This window comes from Oncorhynchus masou, chromosome 8 (assembly GCF_036934945.1).
Source record: "Oncorhynchus masou masou isolate Uvic2021 chromosome 8, UVic_Omas_1.1, whole genome shotgun sequence".
Classification (NCBI taxonomy): domain Eukaryota; kingdom Metazoa; phylum Chordata; class Actinopteri; order Salmoniformes; family Salmonidae; genus Oncorhynchus; species Oncorhynchus masou.
This window is the reverse complement of record NC_088219.1, coordinates 7,480,355-7,495,420: the sequence shown is the minus strand read 5'-3', so window position 1 is coordinate 7,495,420 and position 15,066 is coordinate 7,480,355. Positions and strand designations below refer to the sequence as shown.

General features: G+C 48.2%; 1 protein-coding gene across 1 annotated transcript in view; it reads left to right on the top strand.

Moving 5' to 3' along the window:
- The window catches only part of nbeaa (neurobeachin a), a gene marked incomplete at its 5' end in the record, with an annotated part of 215,820 nt that overhangs the window by 173,420 nt on the left and 27,334 nt on the right, over positions 1–15,066 (top strand). Inside the window, 5 exons of the mRNA XM_064971081.1 lie at positions 497–624; positions 1,740–1,801; positions 11,066–11,130; positions 11,703–11,811; positions 11,937–12,103. Of these exons, the coding sequence (XP_064827153.1) occupies positions 497–624; positions 1,740–1,801; positions 11,066–11,130; positions 11,703–11,811; positions 11,937–12,103 (531 nt within the window). The remainder of the gene's footprint in view (positions 1–496; positions 625–1,739; positions 1,802–11,065; positions 11,131–11,702; positions 11,812–11,936; positions 12,104–15,066) is intronic.

Genomic DNA, 15,066 nt, shown 5'->3' with positions numbered 1-15,066 from the left:
TCTTCTTCTTCTATCCTTCTTCCTCTTCTATTCTTCTTCTTCTATTCTTCTTCCTCTTCTATTCTTCTTCTTCTATCCTTCTTCCTCTTCTATTCTTCTTCTTCTATTCTTCTTCCTCTTCTATTCTTCTTCTATCCTTCTTCCTCTTCTATTCTTCTTCTTCTATCCTTCTTTTATTCTTCTTCTACTTCTTCTTCTTCTATCCTTCTTTTTCTCCTTCTGCTTCTTCTATTCTTCTTCTACTTCTTCTTCTTCTATCCTTCTCCTCTCACTCTCATCCCCTTCCTCAACCCCTCTCTGTCTCTCCCCTTCCTCCTCTCCCCACCCCTCCCTCCTTCTCCCCTTCCCTCTATCTCTCTCTGTCCCCCTCACTGATCCTTTCTCTCTCTCCTTCCCTGACCCTTTCTCTCGCTCTCCTCTGTCCCTCCCCCAACCCCCTGCCTCTCTCTTCCTCCCTCCCCATCCCCTGCTCCCCACTCTCTCTCCCCCTCTACAGTATCACCACTAAGTTGGAGCGTGCCCTGGAGAAGGTGGCCCCCCTCCTGAGGGAGATCTTTGTGGACTTTGCTCCGTTCCTCTCTAGGACCCTGTTGGGTAGCCACGGCCAGGAGCTGCTCATTGAAGGTACAGGTGCTGTACATGCCTTTAACTTCTATCTGGCGTCTCTGTGTGGAGTGAGTCCCCCATCCACTGTCCAGTCCTCACCGTGCTGCTGTCACCGCTCACACTGGATGGCTGTGTGTATGGGAGAGAGAAAGTGTGTGTGTGTGTGTGTGTGTGTGTGTGTGTGTGTGTGTGTGTGTGTGTGTGTGTGTGTGTGTGTGTGTGTGTGTGTGTGTGTGTGTGTGTGTGTGTGTGTGTGTGTGTGTGTGTGCACGGTTCACTTGTGTGTCTGTATCTGTCGACTGGCTACCTCACCCATCCATGGATCAGGTATGAGTAGTTTTGAGGAGGTTTGAGGAGGTATGAGGAGGTATAAGGAGGTTTGAGGAGGTATAAGGAGGTTTTAGGAGGTATGAGGAGGTTTTAGGAGGTATGAGGAGGGTTATTGAGGTATGACGAAGTATGAGGAAGTTTGAGGAGGTTTGAGGAGGTATGAGGAGGTTTGAGGAGGTTTTAGCAGGTATGAGGAGGTATGCGGAGGTTTGAGGAGGTTTAAGGAGATATGAGGAGGTTTGAGGAGATATGAGGAGGTATGCGGAGGTTTGAGGAGGTATGAGGAGGTTTGAGGAGGTTTGAGGAGGTTTGAGGAGATATGAGGAGGTTTGAGGAGATATGAGAAGGTTTGAGGATGTATGAGGAGGTTTGAGGAGGTTTGAGGAGGTATGAGGAGGTTTGAGGATAGTGTTGAATAAACAGGACCTTCAGTAGGAAGTAGTAGGTCTGTTTCCCTGCCGTTCTGTCCGTTCCCTTGTTCCACTTGTCCTTTCTGTGTTATACTGTAAGATCTAATGCTGTTAGCAGGGTGGGTAACCTGTTAAGAGAACTGTGTGTGTGTGTGTGTGTGTGTGTGTGTGTGTGTGTGTGTGTGTGTGTGTGTGTGTGTGTGTGTGTGTGTGTGTGTGTGTGTGTGTGTGTGTGTGTGTGTGTGTGTGTGTGTGTGTGTGTGTGTGTGTGTGTGTGTGTGTGTGTGTGTGTGTGTGTGTGTGTGTGTGTGTGTGTGTGTGTGTGTGTGTGTGTGTGTGTGTGTGTGTGTGTGTGTGTTCCGGGTCCTGACGCTCCTGTCTCTCTCTCTGCAGGTCTGGTCTGTATGAAGTCCAGTACTTCAGTAGTAGAGCTGGTCATGCTGCTCTGTTCTCAGGTACGTACCTCTCTCTCTCTCTCTCTCTCTCTCTCTCTCTCTCTCTCTCTCTCTCTCTCTCTCTCTCTCTCTGCCTCTCTCACTCTGCCTCTCTCTCTCTGCCTCTCTCTCTCTCTCTCTCTCTCTCTCTCGCTGCCTCTCTCTCTCTCTCTCTCTCTCTCTCTCTCTCTCTCTGCCTCTCTCTCTCTGCCTCTCTCTCTCTGCCTCTCTCTCTCTGCCTCTCTCTCTCTGCCTCTCTCTCTCTCTCTCTCTCTCTCTCTCTCTCTCTCTCTCTCTCTCTCTCTCTCTCTCTCTCTCTGCCTCTCTCACTCTCTCTCTCTCTATTTATTTATCTCCTTCTCTCTCTCTCTCTCTCTCTCTCTGTATATATGTTTTCTGTATAGTTCTCAATATATGCACTAGATTGTCTCACTATACTTAGTGTTATGAAAACAACTAGCCTGCTTTGGATTTATCTAGGGGTTTCTAAGCCCTTCAAGTTTACCTTCAGTATCAGCCAGCCCCATCGATGCAGCACTAAGCAGCCAATGATGAGCGCTGTGGTTTGATTGACAGGTCTAAAGTGCTATCAGACAGGTGTCTGGTTACAGACCCGCCCTTTATGACAGCATTAACGGTTGCGTCTGCTGCAGTCTCAATGTGGATAAAACTCCATATTTCCACATTTGATTCTCATCAGTTTCCTCAACTTCTATCTCTTCCCGAAAACAAGAAGAATATTCATAAACATGTCACAATCATCCATCTCCGCTGTCTTGATCTCTGAGAACAAAGCACCATTTGATATCACTGACAAGGTGTGGCTTGGGTAGCGAGACTCAGCAGGCAGAAGGAGAAACAGAATGATACTCACCTCTCAGCTTCATTCCTCCTTTTAGTTCTCTCTGTCCATCCTCTCCGTTCTAGGGGTATGTGTGTGTTCCTGGTCAGTTGGGATGTTCTTGTCCTTTGAGTGTGCCATTGCTCTCCACTTATCTCAACTCAACTTCCATGTTGTTTGTCCCACCTTTCCTATTGTCCTTTCTCATCCTCCTATTCTCTCCTTTCTCATCCTCCTCTTCTCTCTTCTCTTATCCTCCTCTTCTCTCCTTTCTCATCCTCCTCTTCTTCACTCCTCTCTCATCCGCCTCTACTCTCCTTTCTCATCCTCCTCTTCTCTCCTCTCTCATCTTCTTCTCCTGTCTTCTTTTTATCCATTAGCTCCATTTAACTTCTGTCCCCTTCCTCTCATCCTCTTCTCCTTATTTTGTTCTCCTCGTCCAGCCCTGTTCTCCTCTCCTGCTCTCCTCCTCCTCCTCTTCCTCCTCCTCCTCTCCTCTTCCTCTCCCTCTCGTCTCCCTCTTCTCTCCTCTCATCTCTTCTACCACTTTCCCTTCTCTTTCATCCTCTTCTCCACCTTCTGTCTCCTCACCGTCCTCTCTCTCTGTCATTCCCCTCCCCTCTCCTCTCTTTCCCTCCTCTTCCTGTCAGTGTGTCTAGTATTACACAGGGCTCCAGCCTTGTCTTCCATTAGGGGCCCAGGGGACAGAACCCAGATATTGATCCCTTGGATGAGGAAGGGAACCTGAGACGCTCTCCTGTGTCCTTCAGATCCATCCATGGAGATAATGGAGCTATCGCTCTCTCTGTTGTTGTTTTTTACATAAGAAAGAATATAAAATACGCTCTTTTCACTTTTCATATAGCAGATGCTCTTTTCCAGAGTGACTTACAGTGAGTGCATAAGTTTCATTATTTTTTAAATCCTCCCTTTAAATCTTACCCTAGGAGGTACCATGTTTCACCCCTCCTACTACACCAGGGGTATTTAAACACTAGGGGGTAACATGTTTCACCCCTTCTACTACACTGGGGGTATTTAAACACTAGGAGGTAACGTGTTTCACCCCTCCTACTACACTGGGGGTATTTAAACCCTAGGGGGTAACATGTTTAACCCCTCCTACTACACTGGGGGTATTTAAACCCTAGGAGGTAACATGTTTCACCCCCTCTACTACACCGGGGGTATTTAAACCCTAGGAGGTAACATGTTTCACCCCTTCTACTACACCGGGGGTATTTAAACCCTAGGAGGTAACATGTTTCACCCCTCCTACTACACCGGGGGTATTTAAACCCTAGGAGGTATCATGTTTCACCCCTCCTACTACACCGGTTCTGTTCTGATATTCAACTGCTCCACCTGGTGTCCCTGGTCTAAATCAGTCCCTGATTAGAGGGGAAGAATGAAGAAAACAACAGTGGAACCGGCTTCAAGGTCTATAGGCTCTACATGAACCTTACAAACTATGACCCCTCTTGACCTATCCTCTCCATTTATCTCTCCTTTCTCCCCTCTCTCTCTCTCTCTCTCTCTCTGTCTCTCTCTGTCTCTGTCTCTCTCTCTCTGTCTCTCTCTCTTTCTCTCTCTGTCTGTCTGTCTGTCTGTCTGTCTGTCTGTCTGTCTGTCTGTCTGTCTGTCTGTGTTTCTCATCTTCCTCTTTCCTCCCCTCTCTCTCTCTCTCTCTCTCTCTCTCTCTCTCTGTCTCTCTCTATCTGTCTGTCTGTCTGTCTGTCTGTCTGTCTGTCTGTCTGTCTGTGTTTCTCATCTTCCTCTTTCCTCCCCTCTCTCTCTCTCTCTCTCTCTCTCTCTCTCTCTCTCTCGTTTGCTCTCTCCCTCATTTCAATTCAATTCAAGGGGCTTTATTGGAATGGGAAACACATGTTTACGTTGCCAAAGCAAGTGAAATGGATAAACAAAGATGAAATTAACAATAAAGAGTGAACAGTAAATATTACACTCAGACAAGTTAGATGTGTGGGTTCCTGATGAGTGGCACAGCGGTCTAAAGTTAATTAAAGTTTAAATAAATAATTCATTTTTTTTTAAAGTTCAAAAATAATAAAGACATTTCAAATGTTGTAACGATGTGCAAATAGTTAAAGTACACAAGAGAAAATAAATAAGCATAAATATGGGTTGTATTTACAATGGTGTTTGTTCTTCACTGGTTGCCCTTTTCTTGTGGCAACAGGTCACACATCTTGCTGCTGTGATGGAACACTGTGGTATTTCACCCAGTAGATATGGGAGTGTTTCAAAATTGGATTTGTAGAATTTAACTACACATCTGCTAATTAGCAGGTATCTGCTAATTAGTACAAATTATCTGTATCTGTACATATATTATTTGGTGTTTTACGTTGTACACAGAGGATATTTTTGAAGAATTCTACTTGCAGAGTTTCAATTTGGTGCTTGTCCCCTTTGTTGAAGTCTTGGTTGGTGAGCGGACCCCAGACCTCACAACCGTAAAGGGCATTGGGTTCTATAACTGATTCAAGTACTTTTTGCCAGATCCCAACTGTTGAATTTAATGTTCCTTTTGATGCCATCGATGGCCCTTCTTGTCTCAACTTTTGTGGATTGGTGTCATCAGATCCTAATGGGTATGTCGAATGTTATGTTATGTCTCTAACAGGCAGACAACACCACTTGCGTCGCGTGCGCGAGCGTTGCAAAATAAATGTAGACATCTATATTATTCAATTATTGCACCCACACTGCTCGCGTGTCAACGAGCGTCTGCGTTGCCAAGGGCTAAAATAGAAGTCAGTTCTATTTGTGACGCAGATCTCGCTGCAAGTCCTGCCTCTCCCATCTCCTCATTGGTTTATAGAAGCAGGTACCCACGTGCCATCTCCTCATTGGTTTATAGAAGCAGGTACCCATCTCCTCATTGGTTTATAGAAGCAGGTACCCACGTGCCATCTCCTCATTGGTTTATAGAAGCAGGTACCCATCTCCTCATTGGTTATACCCACGTGGGTGACGAATGAGGTCGGTGGCAGTAATGCATCTAATTTATGAAAGTTGCCAATCGCAATATAAAGTCCAGAGAAGATAAAGCCTGGAAGGAGGAGAGACGACAAGAAATTATTCGGTTGACCGTTTTATGTGTGGATTAATTGCCGGAGTAGAGGACCTTGTGCATTTCAGGTTAAATAGCTGTACATAGTCTATCGGTAAATAGCCCACCCAATTTTACCTACCTCATCCCCATACTGTTTTTATTTATTTACTTTTCTGCTCTTTTGCACACCAATATCTCTAGTTGTACATCATCATCTGATCATTTGTCACTCCAGTGTTAATCTGCAAAATTGTAATTATTCGCCTACCTCCTCATGCCTTTTGCACACAATGTATATAGACTCTCTTTTTTTTCTACTGTGCTATTGACTTGTTTATTGTTTACTCCATGTGTAACTCTGTGTTGTCTGTTCACACTGCCATGCTTTATCCTGGCCAGGTCGCAGTTGTAAATGAGAACTTGTTCTCAACTAGCCTACCTGGTTAAATAAAGGTGAAATAAAATAAAATAAAAATAATAACAAATTAGCTTGCAACAGCAAGCTAGCTAAATTGGACACATTATCTAGCAAGTGAAAGCTAGCTAGCTAAATTGCCATAAATGTTTTAAGCTTTTTGACCTGTCCCCAAATGAATATAATTGGTTGAGAGTTTGTTTTGATATTTTAACCTGCGTGTCGTGATCGCGTTTGGTGTAGGGGGACAAAATAAATGTATGCACGATGGCGCACGCGCACAGCCGGTTTGGGTTCCGTGTAAGATCGTTCACAGCAAACAGTCTCTCTCTCTGTCTAGCGTTGCTGCAGTATTCTCTGTCCGGGAATCTAATGATCCACTGGTCACACAATAGAGATATTTACGTTGTCAAATTGGACTTATTTTTAGTATTTTCCTGAACATAAACACGAAGAAAAAACTGACTTTTGAATTTGTATGTTTGTATGTTTGTGTTTCAGCCTGATGGCAGCCCCGTCTCTTGGTTTGCTATGAAGCTGAGGGATGGGGCTGGAGAAATGTAGCCACAGGCAGAGCTGTTGATGCAAGTAGTAGTAGTCAGTAGTGGTCCGTAGTGGTCCGTAGTAGTCAGTAGTAGTCCGTAGTGGTCCGTAGTGAACCGTAGTAGTCAGTAGTAGTCAGTAGTAGTCAGTAGTGGTCAGTAGTGGTCCGTAGTGGTCCGTAGTGAACCGTAGTAGTCAGTAGTAGTCAGTAGTAGTCAGTAGTGGTCAGTAGTGGTCAGTAGTACTCAGTGGTGGTCCGTAGTGAACAGTAGTAGTCAGTAGTGGTCCGTAGTGAACAGTAGTAGTCAGTAGTGGTCCGTAGTGAACCGTAGTAGTCAGTAGTGGTCAGTAGTGGTCCGTAGTGGTCCGTAGTGGTCCGTAGTGGTCCGTAGTGAACCGTAGTAGTCAGTAGTAGTCAGTAGTAGTCAGTAGTGGTCAGTAGTGGTCAGTAGTGGTCCGTAGTGGTCCGTAGTGGTCAGTAGTGGTCCGTAGTGGTCAGTAGTAGTCAGTAGTAGTCAGTAGTAGTCAGTAGTAGTCAGTAGTGGTCAGTAGTAGTCAGTAGTAGTCAGTAGTAGTCAGTAGTAGTCAGTAGTGGTCAGTAGTAGTCAGTAGTAGTCAGTAGTGGTCAGTAGTAGTCAGTAGTGGTCAGTAGCGGTCAGTAGTGGTCCGTAGTGGTCAGTAGTGGTCCGTAGTGGTCAGTAGTAGTCAGTAGTGGTCCGTAGTGAACCGTAGTAGTCAGTAGAAGTCAGTAGTGGTCCGTAGTAGTCAGTAGTGGTCCGTAGTGGTCCGTAGTGGTCAGTAGTGGTCAGTAGTGGTCCGTAGTGGTCAGTAGTGGTCAGTAGTAGTCAGTATTGGTCAGTAGTGGTCAGCAGTAGTCAGTAGTAGTCAGTAGTGGTCAGTAGTGGTCAGTAGTGGTCCGTAGTGGTCAGTAGTAGTCAGCAGTGGTCCGTAGTGAACCGTAGTAGTCAGTAGTAGTCAGTAGTGGTCAGTGGTGGTCCGTAGTGAACCGTAGTCAGCAGTAGTAGTCAGTAGTGGTCAGTAGTGGTCCGTAGTGGTCAGTAGTGGTCAGTAGTGGTCCGTAGTGGTCCGTAGTGGTCAGTAGTAGTCAGCAGTGGTCCGTAGTGAACCGTAGTAGTCAGTAGTAGTCAGTAGTGGTCAGTAGTGGTCCGTAGTGGTCAGTAGTGGTCAGTAGTGGTCCGTAGTGGTCCGTAGTGGTCAGTAGTAGTCAGCAGTGGTCCGTAGTGAACCGTAGTAGTCAGTAGTAGTCAGTAGTAGTCAGTAGTGGTCCGTAGTGGTCAGTAGTGGTCCGTAGTGGTCAGTAGTAGTCAGTAGTGGTCAGTAGTGGTCCGCAGTGAACCGTAGTAGTCAGTAGAGGTCAGTAGTGGTCAGTAGTGGTCCGTAGTGGTCCGTAGTTGTCAGTAGTAGTCAGTAGTGGTCAGTAGTGGTCAGTAGTGGTCAGTAGTAGTCAGTAGTGGTCCGTAGTGAACCGTAGTAGTCAGTAGTAGTCAGTAGTTGTCAGTAGTGGTCCGTAGTGTCCGTAGTTGTCAGTAGTGAACCGTAGTAGTCAGTAGAAGTCCGTAGTGGTCCGTAGTGGTCAGTAGTGGTCAGTAGTGGTCCGTAGAGGTCCGTAGTGGCCAGTAGTGGTCCGTAGTGGTCCGTAGTGAACAGTAGTAGTCAGTAGTGGTCAGTAGTGGTCAGTAGTGGTCAGTAGAAGTCAGTAGTGGTCAGTAGTGGTCCGTAGTGGTCCGTTGTTGTCAGTAGTAGTCAGTAGTGGTCTGTAGTGGTCAGTAGTAGTCAGTAGTGGTCAGTAGTGGTCAGTAGTAGTCAGTAGTATTCAGTAGTAGTCAGTAGTGGTCAGTAGTTGTCAGTAGTGGTCCGTAGTGGTCCGTAGTTGTCAGTAGTAGTCAGTAGTGGTCAGTAGTGGTCAGTAGTGGTCCGTAGTGAACCGTAGTAGTCAGTAGTAGTCAGTAGTAGTCAGTAGTGGTCAGTAGTAGTCAGTAGTGGTCAGTAGTGGTCAGTAGTAGTCAGTAGTAGTCAGCAGTAGTCAGTAGTGGTCAGTAGTAGTCAGTAGTGGTCAGTAGTAGTCAGTAGTAGTCAGTAGTGGTCCGTAGTGAACAGGAGTAGTCAGTAGTGGTCAGTAGTGGTCAGTAGTGGTCAGTAGTGGTCAGTAGTGGTCAGTAGTAGTCAGTAGTGGTCAGTAGTGGTCAGTAGTGGTCCGTAGTAGTCAGTAGTGGTCCGTAGTGGTCAGTAGTGGTCAGTAGTAGTCATTAGTGGTCCGTAGTCAGTAGTAGTCAGTAGTGGTCAGTAGTGGTCCGTAGTGGTCCGTAGTAGTCAGTAGTGGTCAGTAATGGTCAGTAGTGGTCCGTAGTGGTCGGTAGTGGTCAGTTGTGGTCAGCAGTGGTCAGTAGCAGTCAGTAGTGGTCATTAGTGGTCAGTAGTAGTCAGTAGTGGTCAGCAGTAGTCAGTAGTGGTCAGTTGTGGTCAGTAGTGGTCAGCAGTAGTCAGTAGTGGTCAGTAGTGGTCCGTAGTGGTCAGTAGTAGTCAGTAGTGGTCAGTAGTGAACCGTAGTAGTCAGTAGAGGTCAGTAGTAGTCAGTAGTGGTCCGCAGTGAACCGTAGTAGTCAGTAGAGGTCAGTAGTGGTCAGTAGTGGTCCGTAGTGGTTCGTAGTTGTCAGTAGTAGTCAGTAGTGGTCAGTAGTGGTCAGTAGTGGTCAGTAGTAGTCAGTAGTGGTCCGTAGTGAACCGTAGTAGTCAGTAGTAGTCAGTAGTTGTCAGTAGTGGTCCACAGTGGTCCGTAGTGGTCAGTAGTGGCCAGTAGTGGTCCGTAGTGGTCCGTGGTGGTCAGTAGTGGTCAGTAGTGGTCCGTAGTAGTCAGTAGTTGTCAGTAGTGGTCCGTAGTGAACCGTAGTAGTCAGTAGTAGTCAGTAGTGGTCCGTAGTGGTCCGTAGTAGTCAGTAGTTGTCAGTAGTGGTCAGTAGTGATCCGTAGTGGTCAGTAGTGGTCAGTAGTGGTCCGTAGTGGTCCGTATTGGTCAGTAGCGGTCCGTAGTGGTCAGTAGCGGTCCATAGCGGTCAGTAGTGGTCCGTAGTGAACCGTAGTTGTCAGTAGTTGTCAGTAGTGGTCAGTAGTGGTCAGTAGTTGTCAGTAGTGGTCCGTAGTAGTCAGTAGTAATCAGTAGTGGTCAGTATTAGTCAGTAGTGGTCAGTAGTGGTCAGTAGTGGTCAGTAGTTGTCAGTAGTGGTCAGTAGTGGTCCGTAGTGAACCGTAGTAGTCAGTAGTGGTCAGTAGTGGTCCGTAGTGAACCGTAGTAGTCAGTAGTGGTCAGTAGTGGTCCGTAGTTGTCAGTAGTTGTCAGTAGTGGTCAGTAGTGGTCAGTAGTGGTCCGTAGTAGTCAGTAGTTGTCAGTAGTGGTCAGTAGTGGTCCGTAGTAGTCAGTAGTTGTCAGTAGTGGTCCGTAGTAGTCAGTAGTAATCAGTAGTGGTCAGTAGTGGTCCGTAGTAATCAGTAGTTGTCAGTAGTGGTCCGTAGTGAACCGTTGTAGTCAGTAGTGGTCAGTAGTGGTCCGTAGTGGTCAGTAGTTGTCAGTAGTGGTCAGTAGTGGTCAGTAGTGGTCCGTAGTAGTCAGTAGTTGTCAGTAGTGGTCCGTAGTAGTCAGTAGTAATCAGTAGTGGTCAGTAGTGGTCCGTAGTAGTCAGTAGTTGTCAGTAGTGGTCAGTAGTGGTCAGTAGTGGTCCGTAGTAGTCAGTAGTAGTCAGTAGTAGTCAGTAGTGGTCAGTAGTGGTCAGTAGTAGTCATTAGTAGTCAGTAGTGGTCAGTAGTAGTCAGTAGTATTCAGTAGTAGTCAGTATTAGTCAGTAGTGGTCAGTAGTGGTCAGTAGTAGTCAGTAGTGGTCAGTAGTAGTCAGTAGTAGTCAGTAGTGGTCCGTAGTGGTCCGTAGTGGTCAGTAGTAGTCAGTAGTAGTCAGTAGTAGTCAGTAGTAGTCAGTAGTAGTCAGTAGTGGTCAGTAGTGGTCAGTAGTGGTCCGTAGTGGTCAGTAGTAGTCAGTAGTAGTCAGTAGTGGTCAGTAGTGGTCCGTAGTGGTCAGTAGTAGTCAGTAGTGGTCAGTAGTGGTCAGTAGCGGTCAGTAGCGGTCAGTAGTAGTCAGTAGTGGTCAGTAGTGGTCCGTAGTGGTCAGTAGTAGTCAGTAGTAGTCAGTAGTAGTCAGTAGTGGTCAGTAGTAGTCAGTAGTGGTCAGTAGTGGTCCGTAGTAGTCAGTAGTGGTCCGTAGTGGTCAGTAGTGGTCCGTAGTGGTCAGTAGTAGTCAGTAGTAGTCAGTAGTAGTCAGTAGTGGTCTGTAGTAGTCAGTAGTGGTCTGTAGTGGTGTGTGTGGCTCTGTGTCTGTTTTGTAATATGACCCTTTGTGTTTCCAGGAGTGGCAGAACTCTATCCAGAAGAACGCTGGGCTGGCCTTCATAGAGCTCATCAATGAGGGAAGGTAATCAATCACCTATCACATTGATCTATCTTTCTATCGGACTGCTTAATCTGTTATCACCATCAGGAATCATCTGCTCAGGGCTAACCATTTAGAAAGAGGCTCAATTAAACCCCCTCCCTCTCTCTTCTGTATATATATATATATATATATATATATATAGTATATCTTAGTCTCTCTCTCTCTCATCTGATATATATATATCTTGCTCTCTCTCCCTCTCTAGTAGTCTCTCTCTCTCTTCTGATATCCTCTCCCTCTCCCTCTCTCTCTCTCTCTCTCTGTCTCTCTCTGTCTCTCTCTCTCTCTCTCTCTTCTGATATCCTCCTATCTCTCTCTCCCTCTCTCTCTCTCTCTCTCTTCTGATATCCCCCTCTCTCCCTCTCTCTCTCTCTTCTGACATCCCCCCTCTCTCCCTGTCTCTCTCTCTTCTGATATCCCCTCTGTCTCTCTCTCTCTCTCTCTCTCTTCTGATATCCCCCTCTCTCTCTCTTTCCCCGTCCTTTCTAATATCTCTCTCTCACTATCTCCTCCCCCTCCCTCTGTCTCTCTCCCTTTCTCTCTCTTCCCAGATTGCTGTGCCATGCCATGAAGGACCACATTGTGCGTGTGGCCAACGAAGCTGAGTTCATCCTCAACAGACAGAGAGCTGAAGACGTACACAAACACGCTGAGTTTGAGGTCAGAGTTCAGTCTTCCTTCCTCTGAACGACAATGTCTGTGTCTGACTCTGTGTCCTCCATGATAGCAGGAATCTCAACGTCTCTCTCTCTCTCCCTCTCTTTCCCTACGCCCCTCCCACCCAGTCTAACTGTGCCCAGTACGCTGCTGACAGGAGGGAGGAGGAGAGGATGTGTGATCACCTGATCAGCGCTGCCAAGCACAGGGACCATGTGACCGCCAACCAATTGAAACAGAAGATACTCAACATCCTGACCAATAAGCACGGGGCGTGGGGCACGATGTCACAGAGGTGAGTAGTAGGAAGGACAGGGGAAGACACACAGGGATGGTCTGAAGGACAGGGAAGACACACAGGGGATGGTCTGAGGACAGGGGAAGACACACAGGGGATGGTCTGAAGGACAAAGGGAAGACACACAGGGGATGGTCTGAAGGACAAAGGGAAGACACACAGGGGATGGTCTGAAGGACAAAGGGAAGACACACAGGGGATGGTCTGAAGGACAGGGGAAGACACACAGGGGATGGTCTGAAGGACAAAGGGAAGACACACAGGGGATGGTCTGAAGGACAAAGGGAAGACACACAGGGGATGGTCTGAAGGACAGGGGAAGACACACAGGGGATGGTCTGAAGGACAGGGGAAGACACACAGGGGATGGTCTGAAGGACAAAGGGAAGACACACAGGGGATGGTCTGAAGGACAAAGGGAAGACACACAGGGGATGGTCTGAAGGACAAAGGGAAGACACACAGGGGATGGTCTGAAGGACAAAGGGAAGACACACAGGGGATGGTCTGAAGGACAGGGGAAGACAGTAGGGGATGGTCTGAAGGACAAAGGGAAGACACACAGGGGATGGTCTGAAGGACAGGGGAAGACACACAGGGGATGGTCTGAAGGACAGGGGAAGACACACAGGGGATGGTCTGAAGGACAGGGGTCACACAGGGGATGGTCTGAAGGACAGGGGAAGACACACAGGGGATGGTCTGAAGGACAGGGGAAGACACACAGGGGATGGTCTGAAGGACAAAGGGAAGACACACAGGGGATGGTCTGAAGGACAGGGGAAGACACACAGGGGATGGTCTGAAGGACAAAGGGAAGACACACAGGGGTGGTCTGAAGGACAGGGAAGACACACAGGGGATGGTCTGAAGGACAAAGGGAAGACACAGTAGGTGGTCTGAAGGACAGGGGAAGACACACAGGGGATGGTCTGAAGGACAGGGAAGACACACAGGGTGGTCTGAAGGACAGGGAAGACACACAGGGGATGGTCTGAAGGACAGGGGAAGACACACAGGGGATGGTCTGAAGGACAGGGAAGACACACAGGGGTGGTCTGAAGGACAAAGGGAAGACACACAGGGGATGGTCTGAAGGACAAAGGGAAGACACACAGGGGATGGTCTGAAGGACAAAGGGTGGACACACAGGGGATGGTCTGAAGGACAGGGGAAGACACACAGGGGATGGTCTGAAGGACAGGGAAGTACACAGGGGATGGTCTGAAGGACAGGGGAAGACACACAGGGGATGGTCTGAAGGACAGGGGAAGACAGGGGATGGTCTGAAGGACAAAGGGAAGACACACAGGGGATGGTCTGAAGGACAGGAGAAGACACACAGGGGATGGTCTGAAGGACAAAGGGAAGACACACAGGGGATGGTCTGAAGGACAAAGGAAGACACACAGGGATGGTCTGAAGGACAAAGGGAAGACACACAGGGGATGGTCTGAAGGACAGGGAATGGTCTGAAGGACAGGGGATGGTCTGAAGGACAGGGGAAGACACACAGGGGATGGTCTGAAGGACAGGGGAAGACACACAGGGGATGGTCTGAAGGACAGGGAAGACACACAGAGGATGGTCTGAAGGACAAAGGAAGACACAGGGGATGGTCTGAAGGACAAAGGGAAGACACACAGGGGATGGTCTGAAGGACAAAGGGAAGACACACAGGGGATGGTCTGAAGGACAAAGGGAAGACACACAGAGGATGGTGTGAAGGACAAAGGGAAGACACACTTTGGATGGTCTGAAGGACAGGGAAGACACACAGGGGATGGTCTGAAGGACAAAGGGAAGACACACAGGGGATGGTCTGAAGGACAGGGAAGACACACAGGGGATGGTCTGAAGGACAGGGGAAGACACACAGGGGATGGTCTGAAGGACAGGGAAGACACACAGGGGATGGTCTGAAGGACAGGGGAAGACACACAGGGGATGGTCTGAAGGACAAAGGAAGACACATCAGGAATCATGGTGCTGAAGGACAGGGGAAGACACACAGGGGATGGTCTGAAGGACAGGGAAGACACACAGGGGGTGGTCTGAAGGACAAAGGGAAGACACACAGGGGATGGTCTGAAGGACAAAGGGAAGACACACAGGGGATGGTCTGAAGGACAGGGAAGACACACAGAGGATGGTCTGAAGGACAGGGGAAGACACACAGAGGATGGTCTGAAGGACAAAGGGAAGACACACAGGGATGGTCTGAAGGACAAAGGGAAGACACACAGGGGATGGTCTGAAGGAAAGGGAAGACACACAGGGATGGTCTGAAGGACAGGGAAGACACACAGGGGATGGTCTGAAGGACAAGAAGACACACAGGGGTGGTCTGAAGGACAGGGAAGACACACAGGGGATGGTCTGAAGGACAGGGGAAGACACACAGGGGATGGTCTGAAGGACAGGGGAAGACACACAGGGGATGGTCTGAAGGACAAAGGGAAGACACACAGGGGATGGTCTGAAGGACAGGGGAAGACACACAGGGGATGGTCTGAAGGACAAAGGGAAGACACACAGGGGATGGTCTGAAGGACAAAGGGAAGACACACAGGGGATGGTCTGAAGGACAAAGGGAAGACACACAGGGGATGGTCTGAAGGACAGGGGAAGACACACAGGGGATGGTCTGAAGGACAAAGGGAAGACACACAGGGAATGGTCTGAAGGACAGCGGAAGACACACAGGGGATGGTCTGAAGGACAGGGGAAGACACACAGGGGATGGTCTGAAGGACAGGGGAAGACACACAGGGGATGGTCTGAAGGACAAAGGGAAGACACACAGGGGATGGTCTGAAGGACAAAGGGAAGCACACAGGGGATGGTCTGAAGGACAAAGGGAAGACACACTGGTCTGAAGGACAAAGGGAAGACACACAGGGGATGGTCTGAAGGACAGGGGAAGACACACAGGGGATGGTCTGAAGGACAGGGGAAGA